General features: G+C 36.3%; 2 protein-coding genes across 7 annotated transcripts; one reads left to right on the top strand and one right to left on the bottom strand.

The window, feature by feature from the left end:
- Positions 1–356: 356 nt before the first annotated feature.
- On the bottom strand, positions 357–1,468 carry LOC142179807 (secreted RxLR effector protein 161-like). Its single transcript, XM_075250683.1, has 2 exons — positions 1,096–1,468; positions 357–376 (listed from the first exon to the last, which is right to left on the bottom strand). The coding sequence occupies exons 1-2, from the start codon at positions 1,466–1,468 to the stop codon at positions 357–359; spliced, it is 393 nt and encodes a 130-aa protein (XP_075106784.1).
- A 3,822-nt stretch (positions 1,469–5,290) lies between these two features.
- LOC107788054 (alpha-dioxygenase 2) lies at positions 5,291–10,801 on the top strand. Of its 6 annotated transcripts, none has more exons than XM_075251428.1 (12): positions 5,291–5,718; positions 6,361–6,537; positions 6,628–6,741; positions 6,837–7,097; positions 7,290–7,439; positions 7,532–7,665; positions 8,339–8,552; positions 8,638–8,783; positions 9,368–9,595; positions 9,771–9,973; positions 10,062–10,305; positions 10,393–10,801. In XM_075251428.1, the coding sequence occupies exons 3-12, from the start codon at positions 6,649–6,651 to the stop codon at positions 10,616–10,618; spliced, it is 1,899 nt and encodes a 632-aa protein (XP_075107529.1). In that variant the 5' UTR covers positions 5,291–5,718; positions 6,361–6,537; positions 6,628–6,648; the 3' UTR covers positions 10,619–10,801. The 6 variants fall into 6 exon arrangements, with proteins under 6 accessions (XP_075107529.1, XP_075107530.1, XP_016465189.2 ...); XM_016609703.2 differs by having other exon boundaries at positions 5,556–5,718; positions 6,381–6,537; XM_075251430.1 differs by having other exon boundaries at positions 5,579–5,718; positions 6,506–6,537.
- The last annotated feature ends 2,451 nt before the right edge of the window (positions 10,802–13,252 follow it).

Here is a 13,252-nt window from a genome sequence, read left to right as displayed (position 1 = left end):
CCGTTTCTCCCTTAAAAAAAATCCTTTTTTTCAATTATTATTTTTTCAAAAATATGTTTGTACATAAAATTTTACAAGTATTTAAAAAAATTTCGAAAATGAGTAGTTTAAAAACTAAAAAGTAGTTTTGACCTCTTTTTCATAATTTTTTTTCCACTCACAAAACTGTAACATTTTTTCGAAGTGAAATGCATATCCAAACATAATTTCAAATTTCAAATACCATTTTTCAACTTAACTCTAAATAATATTTTTTTTCAAAAATTACAATTCTTATGTCCAAACGCTTACTAAATATTTTACTTCTACCAGGATAATGCAACTTCTGTTGCGGAAGTCGAATATATAGAGAGTGATTAAATCACAACTACTATATCTAAAGGTAGTTAATAAATAGTAAATGAGACAATAATAAAAAAGAATACCAGAAATTAACGAGGTTCGGCAAAATTTGATTTCTGCCTAGTCCTCGGACACAATCAACTCAAACTTTATTTCACTCCAAAAATACAAGTGAAATACTACAAGAGAGAAAGAAGATTCAAATGCCTTAGGAGATAAGAAGGCAAGTGAGAGATGTTTAAAAATGAACAAAACCTGTGCTATTTATAGAAGAAAAATTGCCTTAATAATGTCATGCATGGCATCACATTAAGTGTGATCATGCAATGTAAATGCATGAAAAAATGCATCTACCAATTTCTTCCTAAAATGAGGCTTCAAATGTTCACACTATTTCACATTAATCTTGTCAAATTCAACAAATCTCCACCTTGGCAAGATTTCACTTTTTCAGTTTTCTCTCACTAATAAATTTTGATTGTGTCTTCAACTTCAATCTTCAAAGTTCAACAATGTTGATCAAGTTCAAACAATGTTGAAACTTGATCGCAGTCACTACTTTTGCCAGCATATCAGCAGGGTTATCTGTAGTCCGAATTTTCTGCACCATGACTCCACCTTCTTCTATAATATCTCGTATAAAGTGATATCGAACATCAATGTGCTTCGTCCTTGCATGATAAACTTGGTTCTTTGCTAATTGGATAGCACTCTGACTATCACAAAATAGTGTGATGCTTTCTTGACCAATACCAAGCTCTCTAAGCAACTCTTGAAGCCAAATTGCCTCCTTTACAGCCTCCGTAATTGCCATGTACTCTGCCTCAGTAGTAGACAAAGCAACCGTTGACTGCAAAGTAGACTTCCAACTAACTGGTGCATTTGCAAAAGTTAAAACATAACCAGTAGTTGATCTACGCTTGTCCAAATCACCCGCATAATCCGAGTCACAATATCCAACCAAATACTGACTATCTTCCTGCTCAAAAATCAATCCAGCATATACAGTATTACGAATATACCATAGAATCCATTTCACAGCTTGCCAATGCTCCTTTCCTGGATCATGCATATACCTTCTTACAACTCCGATAGCATATGAAATATCAGGCCTTGTGCAAACCATTGCATACATTAAGCTACCAACAACATTCGCATATGGTACTCTTGACATATACTCTCGTTCAGCTTTATTCTTTAGCGACATAGCATCACTAAGCTTAAAGTGAGGAGCAAGCAGAGTGCTAACCGACTTCGTGTTGTCATTCATGCCAAATCGATCGATTACTCTCTTCAAGTATTCTCTCTGAGATATATAGAGTTTCTTTGAATGTCTATCTCTTTTTATCTCCATGCTAAGAATTTTCTTCGCCTAACCCAAATCATTCATCTCAAACTCCTTTCTCAGTTGAATCTTCAACTTCTCAATTTCCTATTGACTTTTGGAAGCTATCAACATATCATCAACGTATAGGAGAAGATATATGAAGGATCCGTCTTTAAGCTTGCGCAAATACACACAATGATCGTATTTGCTTCTTCTGTACTTCTGCCGCAATATAAACTTGTCAAATCGTTCGTACCATTATCTAGAAGATTGTTTCAATCCGTACAACGATTTTCAAGTTTGCACACCATATTTTCCTTTCCAACAACTTTGAATCCTTCTGACTGAGTCATATAAATTTCTTCTTCTAAGTCTTCATGTAAAAATACAGTTTTTACATCTAACTGAACTAGTTCCAAATTCAACTGTGCTACCAAAGCCAACAAAACTCTAATGGAGGAGTGTTTCACGACTGGAGAAAATATCTCATTGTAATCAATTCCCTACTTTTGAGCGTACCCTTTGGACACCAATCTTACTTTATAGCGAACATTTTCTTGGTTAGAAAATCCTTCTTTCATAGCAAATACCCATTTGCACCTAATTATTTTCTTGCCCTTGGGGAGATTGGCCAATTTCCATGTACGATTCTGATGAAGGGACTACATTTTTTCATTCATGGCAATCCTCCACTTATCTTTTTCTGAACTTTGGACTGCGTCTTTATAAGTGGTAGGAACACCATCAACTACAATTGAGCCTGTACAAGCCACCGTCTCTATGAGACGAATAGATTTCTTTATTGTTCTTTTTGGCTTGCTGGTTGCTATTGATTCAAGTTGTTGTTGAGGTTCCTGATTGGAATATCCCTCTTTGCTGACTCTTCTTCGAGGGGAAAATCTTCTATTGTTTCCTCGTTTTCTCCTTGTATTGGAAAAATTAATTTTTTCTCAAACTCCACCTGCTTTAAAACACCATTAGTTTATTTGACATCTTCAAATGTCACCTTATCTGTTATGGAAGATTCATCAAAGGTAACATCTCTGCTGAATATAATTTTTCTTGTCTCTGGACACCATAATCGGTATCCTTTGACTCCAGAAGTAATCCCCATAAATATAGTTTTCTTTGCTCTCAGATCCAATTTTTCACTCTTTCACATGATAGTATGTAATTGAGCCAAACACATACAAAAAATTATAATCTTCAGCAGTTTTTTCATACCATTTTGCAAATGGTGTCTTGCCACCAATAACGACATATGGTAGACGATTAATGAGGTGACATGCTTATGTTATTGTCTCAGCCCAAAATTCTTTGCCCAAGCCAGCTTTGGACAACATATACCGAACCTTCTCCATCAAAGTCCGGTTCATATGTTCTGCCACTCCATTCTGTTGTGGTGTATTTCTGACGGTGAAATATCTCAAAATGCCATCATCTTCACAAATATTATTGTAAAGATCATTTTTATATTCTTCACCATTATCTGTGCGAAGACACTCTATCTTTCTGCCTGTTTGAGTCTCTATCATCGCCTTCCATTTGAGAAAAATTTCGAGCACCTCATCTTTGGTTTTCATAGTATACACCCACACTCTCCGGGAAGGGTCATCAATAAAGGTTACAAAATAGTGTTTCCTACCTAATGAAGGTATTTTGGAAGCACCCCAAAATCAGAGTGAACATAATCCAATATACCTTTAGTATTATGGATATCCGTTTCAAATTTAACCCTTGTCTGTTTCCCCTTGATACAATGCTCACAAAACTCCAAATTGCAAATCTTTACTCCTTTTAACAATCCATGATCTGATAAAATTTTCAAGGATTTTCCTCCAGCATGTCCCAAGCGCATGTGCCATAACTTGGTTGCTTCTGCCTCCTTGTCATCACTAGATGTCTCTGTTGCTGTCCCAATAATTGTACTACCGTGATAGTAGTACATATTATTATTTCGCTGAATTCCCTTCATTACAACTAATGCACCGGAGCATATTCTCATTACCCCATTTTCTGCAACGACTTTGAGCCCCTTTAACTCTAGGGCTTCTACAAAAATGAGATTTTTCTTCAATTCCGGCACGTATCGAACATCTTTTAATGTTCTGATCATCTATCATGTTTCCTTAATCAGATTGAACCAATACCATATGCGGTAAGAGGATTGTTATTTTCGGTGTGAATAACTCTACATTCTCTTTCTTGAAAATCAACGAACCAGTCCCTGTTGGGACACATATGATAGCTACAAGCTGAATCCATCAGCCATATGTTAGATGGTTTGAATGGCTCAGTTGTAACTAGTGAGAAATGAAAGTCGTCACAATCAGCTACATTTGAATCCATGTCAGTCTTCCCATTGTTAGGTTTGGCCTTATTTTTCAACTTTGGACAGTCTTTCTTCCAGTGCCCATTTTCTCGGCAAAAGGCGCCTTCATCTTTGTTGGGTCTGGATCTTGACTTCGATCTTCCTTTCTTCATTCTCATCTGGTTTTGAGAATGACCTCTCACGACTAGTGCTTCTCATTCTCCACTCTTTTGCTTTTCTCTCTTTCTTTGTTCATATCTGTACAAGGCAGAACAAACTTCTTTGAGAGATACTTCATCATTCCCATGAAGTAGAGTAGTTTCGAGGTGCTCGTACTTATCGAGAAGTGAACTTAATAACCTTAAGGCCATATCTCCATCACTAAAAGTCACGTCCATATTCTACAAATCTGTCGCCAACTTATTAAAGATGGTGATATGATCATTCATTGTAGTACCATGAACATATGTGAAGCGTAACCGTCTTTTTTTCATGTAAAGTTTATTTTGACTGTTTTTCTTCAAGAATTTGTCCTCCAATGCATTCCACAATTTACTTGCAGAAGTTTCTTTTGTGTATGGATATTTCTATTCTCTTGCGAGGTAAGATCGAATGGCACCACAAGCAACGTGGTTGATAATCTTCCAATCTTATTCTCCGATATTGTCTGGTTTATTTTCTTCTATGGAAATATCTAGCCCTAGTTGAAAAAAGGACATCAAGAACCTCAACTTGCCACATCCCGAAATATCCTGACCCGTCAAAAATTTCAACTGTAAATTTCGCATTTGACAGAATTCTTATCATAAGCGAAGATGCCAACGACGTATTACTGACACCCGATGTGGACTCTTCATTTTTATTATCTCCCATTTTTGCTACAGATACTATTTATTTGCTGACAATACAGAACGCCAAAGTAATTCTTTTTTGACGTGGAAGTTTAGACTATGCTGCAACCACAAGCATACTTAGATAGAACCTTGGCTCTGATACCAATTGTTGCGGAAGCCGAATATATATAGAGTGATTAAATCACAACTACTATATCTAAAGGTAGCTAATAAATAGTAAATGAGACAATAATAAAAAAAGAACACCAGAAATTAACGAGATTCGACAAAATTTGATTTTTGCCTAGTTCTCGAAAATAATCAGCTCAAACTTTATTTTACTCCAAAAATACAAGTAAAATACTACAAGAGAGAAAGAAGATTCAAATGCCTTAGGAGATAAGAAGGCAAGTGAGAGATGTTTACAAATGAACAAAACCCTTGTTATTTATAGAAGGAAATGACCTTAATAATGTCATACATGACATCACATTAAGTGTGATAAATGAATGAAAAAATACATCTACCAATTTCTTCCCAAAAGGAGAATTCAAATATTTAATCTAGTTCACATTAATATTGCCAAATTAAACAACTACCGCCTGAGAAGAGGGAAACAAGAAAGAGACCCAACGAAATTCATACAATGGGGTTTAGTTAATTTGGAATATTGTGGACGTGTTATGAAAGCGTCACTTCAGCTTCTTTGAATCTCATACGAAGTTACTGTTCCCAAAATAATGTGTGAACATCAATAGATCAAATAATGCTCGAAAAGGCTTTAGAAAAAGTAGACAGATATATAGATGTTGCTTTCCACTTTACCAATTTCTTGCATCACATTTCCTAGAGCAAGAAGCTGATGCTGGCTTTACTTATTCTTCAACTGGTTCGTTAGTTTGGAGGTAATTAATTTGCTATGAAATTCTTTACCAACTACTTGGCATCACTCTTAGAAAGTTTGTCCTTTAATTTTTTCTTTGAGAGCAGAGGAGAATCTAGTACATTGACAGAGACGGATTTAGTATATAAGTTTTATGGGTCAATCTTTAAGTTTTTCTAGCATTGAACGTACTATATGTTCAAAATTATGGGTTCAGACCTCCTATTTGTTGCAATTTTTATAAATTTTTACATATAAATATACTCTTTTCGTGCAAAGTACTGGGTTCAGTTGAACCCACTGCTCGCGTGCTACATCTGCCTTTGTATATAGAGTTAGTGGGTTTCAGTAAATGTGATCTTAGTATATATGTTTATTTTATTTTTTTTGTATGTATACATAGTTCAAATCTAAGCACATAAATTGTTATTGTTTTGCTTTAAAGGGGATAGAGAAGGATATGGGAGTATAATATTTGATCAGATGTTGGAATTTAAGAGTATCATTTATGGATAGTTAGCTACTCTGAATATGAAGGACGAAAAGAATGTTTCTGATGTTATGTCCTAGCTAATTCTAACCTTCAAAAAAGGGCCTTTTGGCTGTTTACTGGTAATTAATCCTCGTCAAATTAAATAATCACTATACATATGTTTCTCATCAGTTCCAAAATTTTGGTCATAGTTCCCAAGCTCATTAAGATATCACCATAACGAGCTATTGGACACTTGTCTTCGATTTGCGTCATTATAATATAAAAAAGATTAATTGAAGACAGTTGATTGCATCAATCTTGATTGGGCCTACAGATATGAGTAATTGAAGACAGGAAACAGGACAGGTTTGACACTGGTTCAACTCTTTTAAATGCTATCTTCCCTCTCAATCTTCATAACCAACCTCTTGAAGTAATCCTTTGTTTCATTGACAGGTCAACAGCTGAGAAACTCTCATGGCATTCTCATTTTCTCTTGCAGCCTTTATTCACCCTCAACTCCGGCATGTTGTAGCGAAGATGTCTCTCTTTGACACAATCTTGTTCTATGTTAGTTTTCTCTGTTCCCTTCTTTTACCATGTGATATTATGCTTTACAAACTAGAATGTTATTTTTACTGATGCTCCTGTTTTTGATATGTCAGGTGGTACATCTTTTGGACAAGTTTGATCTATGGCATAGATTACCAGTGTTACTCGGGTTGGCTTACCTAGGACTAAGAAGACACTTACACCAGCGATACAACCTCTTACGTGTTGGAGAAGTTAATGGCAAGAAATATGACACAGAAGAGTTTTCGTATCGGACTGCTGATGGTACGTGCAATCATCCTGCGGATCATTTAGTAGGCAGTCATGGAACCTTCTTTGGTCGCAACATGCCACCATCAACTTCAAGTTATGGGGTAAGCTAACAATACAATCATTTTATTCTTTCAGCTTTATTGAACCTGTTTCAATTCTTTTATTCTGATCATTTTTTGACAGCTAATTAGCATGATCCAATAAATGTACCTTAGTCATATCGCTATCTGTAATCTATAGCTTGATATCTCTCATTCACTTAGGAGTTATGACAATATCATTTGATTATGTAGCTACTGGAACCTCATCCAGTAACGGTGGCCACGAAGCTCTTGGAAAGGAGAAAGTGCACAGATTGCGGGAGCCAATTCAACATGATAGCGTGCGCCTGGGTACAATTTATGATCCATGATTGGAATGACCATATGGAGGACACTGAACAGGTACCTACGTATAACTTGTCGGAGGCAGTATTTAGAGTATTCATCATGGTAAAGGTGTGTTTTGTGTTTCTCTTACACAAATATTTTGACAGGTCGAGCTTAGAGCGCCTGAAGATGTTGCAGCAGGGTGCCCGTTGAAGTCATTTAAGTTCTTTAAGACCAGAAAACTTCCTACAGGTTCACCTGATCTGAAGTTTGGGCATTTGAATTCAAGGACCCCATGGTGGTGAGTAGACTCAAAAACTTCTAAATCCCCAGAGAAAACCTAAAAAGTTCTCTCATATTTTGAACTTTTGTGACTTTATTTGTACTTCTATTCACTCCAAAGCCAGCAATAAAACTAAATACCCTACTGGTGATGGACTAAGCTAATAATATAAGACACTGGTGGAAAAGAATTACCTGTTAAACCGACAAGATTATTGGACAAGGAAAGAAGAACAAAGATAAATACATCATCAAGTCCATGCTCTTGCATCCCAAAATCTAAAACTGTCATAAATTTACAAAAGCATGAATACACCCACAATCGAATGGTGCTAATAGCAGGTTATTCTTTGTTAATGGAGAGAAACTTCAAGAATGACTGTTGCATGTTATATTCAGTCAAGCAAAATAGATTCTATTAAAATCAATAGTAAACTCAACTAAATACTGTATCAAAGTGCTGCTTAGTAGCATGCTAAAAGAGTGAAGTAACAACTACGGTGGAGATGGAGGGGGAAAGGAGGCGGAAATATTATTCCTTGTTGACATATACGCTGGTCAACTCATGTCCACACTGTCCAATCGGAACTCAATTGGATTTCTTACTTCATTGTAATGCAGATTGGAAGTTAGTCTAGTGATGGAGTTTTATTTCATCTGATGAATTATATATGTTCCTACTGTTTTGCTAGGGATGGGAGTGTAATATATGGGAATAATAAGGAGGGCATGATTAGGGTGAGAACATTTAAAGATGGAAAGCTCAGGGTCTCAGGAGATGGACTTCTTGAACATGACGATAATGGCATTCCAATATCTGGAGATGTTCGTAACAATTGGGCAGGCTTCTCTCTGTTGCAGGCCTTGTTTATGAAGGAACATAACGCCATATGTGATATGCTAAAAGTATGCTTTTCTTTTCAGCTTCTTCAGGATAACTTTGCACCTTAAAATAACTGAGTTTGCTTAAAAGTTCTGATTTTTGTCTCAGGAACATTACCCTGAATTTGACGATGAAAAGTTGTACCGACATGCAAGATTGATAACTTCAGCAGTCATTGCTAAAATCCATACCCTTGATTGGACAATTGAACTAGTTAAGACTGATACTCTAGTGGCAGGAATGAGGATCAACTGGTAAGCCCACTGCTAGGTAATTGATAAATTCTATGTTGGCGAGATCCTCCAAAAATATCATCGTATACGTGTCGGATCCCCAAAGTAATTTATTTTTGGAAGATCTGACACGGGCGCGACGACATTTTTTGCAAACATAGTAGTATAAAATAGTACTACTATGTTGCTGCCATGTGAAGGGGAGCCTTGGCGTAACTGGTAAAGTTGCTGCCAGATGACCAGGAGGTCACTGGTTCGAGCCGTGGAAACAACCTCTTGCAGAAATGCAGGGTAAGGCTGTGTACAATGGACCCTTGCGGTCCGTCCCTTCCCCGGACCCCGTGCATAGCGGGAGCTTAGTGCACTGGGTTGCCCTTTATAGTAGTATAAAATAGTAATCCTACATGGAGTAGTTGGGTAAAGTACTAAAATAGCTAGTGCCTGAAACTGTCTGCTATAACTGTGGTTGAATTAACAATGCAGCTCCCAGTTTTCAATTAGTTTTCATGATCATCAAATGTTATGCATCATGCTTTGCACTGCGAATACCGAATGACTATAATATTAACTACTAATGTTAACTAGCAGAGTCTACTTTGATTCAGGTATGGCTTTTTGGGGAAGAGAATCAAGGATTTGTTAGGTCCTAAGTTTGGACCTATTCTGAGTGGATTAGTTGGATTTAAAAGGCCCAGAGATCACGGGACTCCCTACTCATTGACTGAAGAGTTTGTTAGCGTCTATAGAATGCACTCACTTTTACCTGAAAAAATTGTTCTGAGGGACTTGAAGTCGACTACTTCAGAAGACAAATCGTTGCCTATTCAAGAAGAGTATGTTATCCAATTACTCACATTTTGCATTATAAAAACTGGAAATTGATTTCAGGACATGAATAAGAATCTGATCCACACATTTGATTTATAACACAAAAAGGCCAGATTTATTGAAATCAGAAATGAGAAAGTTAGGAAATGTATGTGCTTTCTAACTGTCTAGTTTGATCAGGATTCCTATGACGGAAATGATTGGGAAAGAAGGAGAAAAAAGCTTGTCCAAAATTGGTATAGAGCAGATGCTGGTATCAATGGGTCATCAGTCATGTGGAGCTGCTACATTGTGGAATTATCCGACGTGGATGAGGAATCTTGTTCCTCATGATATTGATGGAGAAGAAAGACCAGATTTAGTTGACATGGCCGCGTTAGAAAGTATGTTTATCCATTCTTCCCTATGACATAAAACATTGTCCTCGAATATCATAGAAACTACATACTAAATTGCTATTTTAAACTCTAGTTTATAGAGATAGAGAGAGGGGAATACCACGGTACAATGAGTTTAGAAGGAATTTGCTGATGATACCAATTAGCAAGTGGGAGGATTTAACTGATGATGAAGAAGTAATTGAAGCTTTGCGAGAAGTATATGGTGATGATGTTGAGAAGCTAGATCTCCAAGTTGGTCTACACGCGGAGAAGAAAATTAAAGGCTTTGCCATTAGTGAGACTGCTTTCAACATATTTCTGCTCATTGCTTCAAGGTAAGTCAATATGTTGCAGTAGTATGTGCAAAATATAGAATTGGTCTTTGTGCTAATACGCGTGACAATCTTTTTTATTTTCTTCAGGAGGCTAGAAGCTGATCGATTCTTTACAACTAATTTCAATGCGCGAACCTACACAGAGAAAGGCTTCGAATGGGTTAACAAGACAGAGACATTGAAAGATGTTATAGATCGACACTTCCCTGAAATGACAGAGAAATACATGAGATGCACAAGTGCATTCGCAGTGTGGAATTCAGACCCAAATCCTAGACGTTATTTACCTCTCTATCTGAGACCAGCAACCTAGTATTGTTTATAGGATGTGCACTTTGTAACCTCCGTATGAGTTGAATATGTAATATGGTATAGACTACGTTAAGTTTGAAAGTATAATATGTAAGATCGCGTAAATCTGTAGCGTATGTAAATGGATTAGTATGTGTGAAGTGTGATGCTTGACTATGCAAGTGTGTTAACTTTTTGCTGTCCAGTGACTCCATAGGAGAACAAAAATAATTTCCTCATTTTCTTGGGGTCGAAAATTAATTTATATAGGTAAGGCTTAACATATATCTCCATTTTGTTTGTGACAGAAGATTGAAGCAGTCACATATTGTATGAATTAAAATGCGGAATACGGTCTTGTCAACTAACTATCCTCCCTAGTATGAAATAGCCCTTAGGCTTTCATTTTGGGGAGACTATTTCCATGAATGATGAGATCTTTATTAAGATGTGTAATGATGGATTGTCATTATTGTCACGGTTAATGACAATTTAACTCTGCTACCGATGGATCAAGATATACCTATCATGCCAAAGGCGCTGCTGGTTTAAGGTGTGTTCTTGAAGTGGAATCACACTTCCACTTGAATGAATCTAAGTAGTCACTTATTACATGTATAGCCTAAATACCCCTATGCTAAAGACCTAGTAATCTAAGTAGTCACTTAATATAATTATAGCCTCCAATTACATGTAATTTTCAATTGATGGCAAATTACACACATAGCCTCCTGTTGGCGAAAGTAACCACAATTAATATCCAAAGCGCGTGTTGGCTATCTTAGGCCGTATCACATATGAATTTTACCATATCCTAAAGAAGTATGTCACTATGGAAATAAATAAAGAAGTCTATAATTATGAATTAAGGAAAATAGAAACCATCTCTTTCTTTGTTTCCGTGAAACTTGTTAAGAAGCTTCCAATGAGAACCAATAACTGCCATCACTGCAATGAATGACACGATAAATGCTGCCAGCAACTGAAAAATTGAGTTTGATGATATACAAAATTAAAGCTAAACATTGACAATAACACTGTTAAACTGGAAAGAGAATTTTTCCATATATTCATGGAAACTGGACCATAATAAGCAATGACAATGAGACCACCTTACATTGCAGATACTACACTCGCTGTAATGGAAAAGAAAGCAAATATTTTCAACTAAAAGCTAAATTCTATAGATTGATAGAGAGATAATATTATTAGCAGTAAAAAGCCGAAAGATGACATGCAGCAACTGCTTGGGGACAAGATTGATGATACCGAAAATTTTAAGAGCACATGTACTAATATCAGGTTAGAATTAATTTTATGGAGGCATAATGTTAATTGACTAGATTAATCATTCTGAAAACTTCCGTGCACATGACTAAAACAAGGCTATAATTAAGTTTAGGAGAACAATAATTGTTATGTCAGCTGAAAGCAAGGAAAAAACAACTGTCTTTCAAATACCAGATCACTACTAGAAAACTATCAAATTTCGTCCACCATAACCGACCGAAATCGATCAGAATTAAAGAAAAAGTGATCGATTTCCGACCGCTTTTAATTTGTCGGAACAATAATGGTAGTTAAGGTGTTTCGACCAACGACGGGTAATTTTTCGACCGAAGTCGATCGGTTAATTCAACCGTTGGTTGACCGCTTTGACTGACAAGTTTTGTTGGAAAAATAAATATACCGACCAAAGTCGGTCGGTATTATTTAAGTTATTTTTTATTTATTTTTCAAAATAGCGACCGATTTCAGTCGGAATTATAAATATATAATAATTTTGTATTTCTTTGTAAATTTTAACAGACCGACCGAAATCGGTCGGAATAATAAAAAAATAAATAATTTCAAGTTTAAGCCGATCCTCGAGGTCCAGTAAAAGGTCACTCCTCATCCCGATCTTATTAAAGGAGCAAGTAAACAGATCAAGGTTTCTACGTACTTCCGTTATGGAGGGTGCAGGCAGGGGGGACGGCGGGGAGGCCGGCTCCACCGGTTGGTTGCCGAAGATGACCCCTCGCCTTGGTCTCCAAAATTAAGAGTGCTTAGTTCTTGGTCCCAGATATCAACTCCTCATCTTGAACTCAAATCTATCTAACCTTCAATCCAAAAAAGTTATTTTCGACCGACTTCGGTCGGAAGTTTCAAATTGAAATTACCGACCGACGTCGGTCAAAAATTATGAATTTCTGGGTTTTAATATGAGAATTCCGACCGAAATCGGTTGGTTTTCTGGGTAAAAATCTGGCAGAATATGCCTGCTTTTAAGATACACCACCTGCCAATTACAACCAATATCCATCCTATAATGGCAACATTACGTTGCTGCTATTCAACCACAATTAACCAACAACAACCACAATAATTAACCAACAACAACCACAACAACAATAACAATTAACCAACAACAACCACAACAACAACGCTAATAACAACCACAACCACCACAACAACAACCCTAATAACAGCCACAACAACAACAACAACGCCAACCACAACAACTATACAAATGTTCAATAACAAAATAATATCAACAATACAATCATTATTCAAAACTATTTCCAACTAAATATTCACAAGTTCAAGACTTTGTTTAGCAATACACACCATTCAATGAGTGTTTTGTATTGCATCATTTCCATCTTCACTACTA

Source organism: Nicotiana tabacum, chromosome 4 (assembly GCF_000715075.1).
Source record: "Nicotiana tabacum cultivar K326 chromosome 4, ASM71507v2, whole genome shotgun sequence".
NCBI lineage: Eukaryota > Viridiplantae > Streptophyta > Magnoliopsida > Solanales > Solanaceae > Nicotiana > Nicotiana tabacum.
This window is presented reverse-complemented; position numbering and strand designations above follow the sequence as displayed.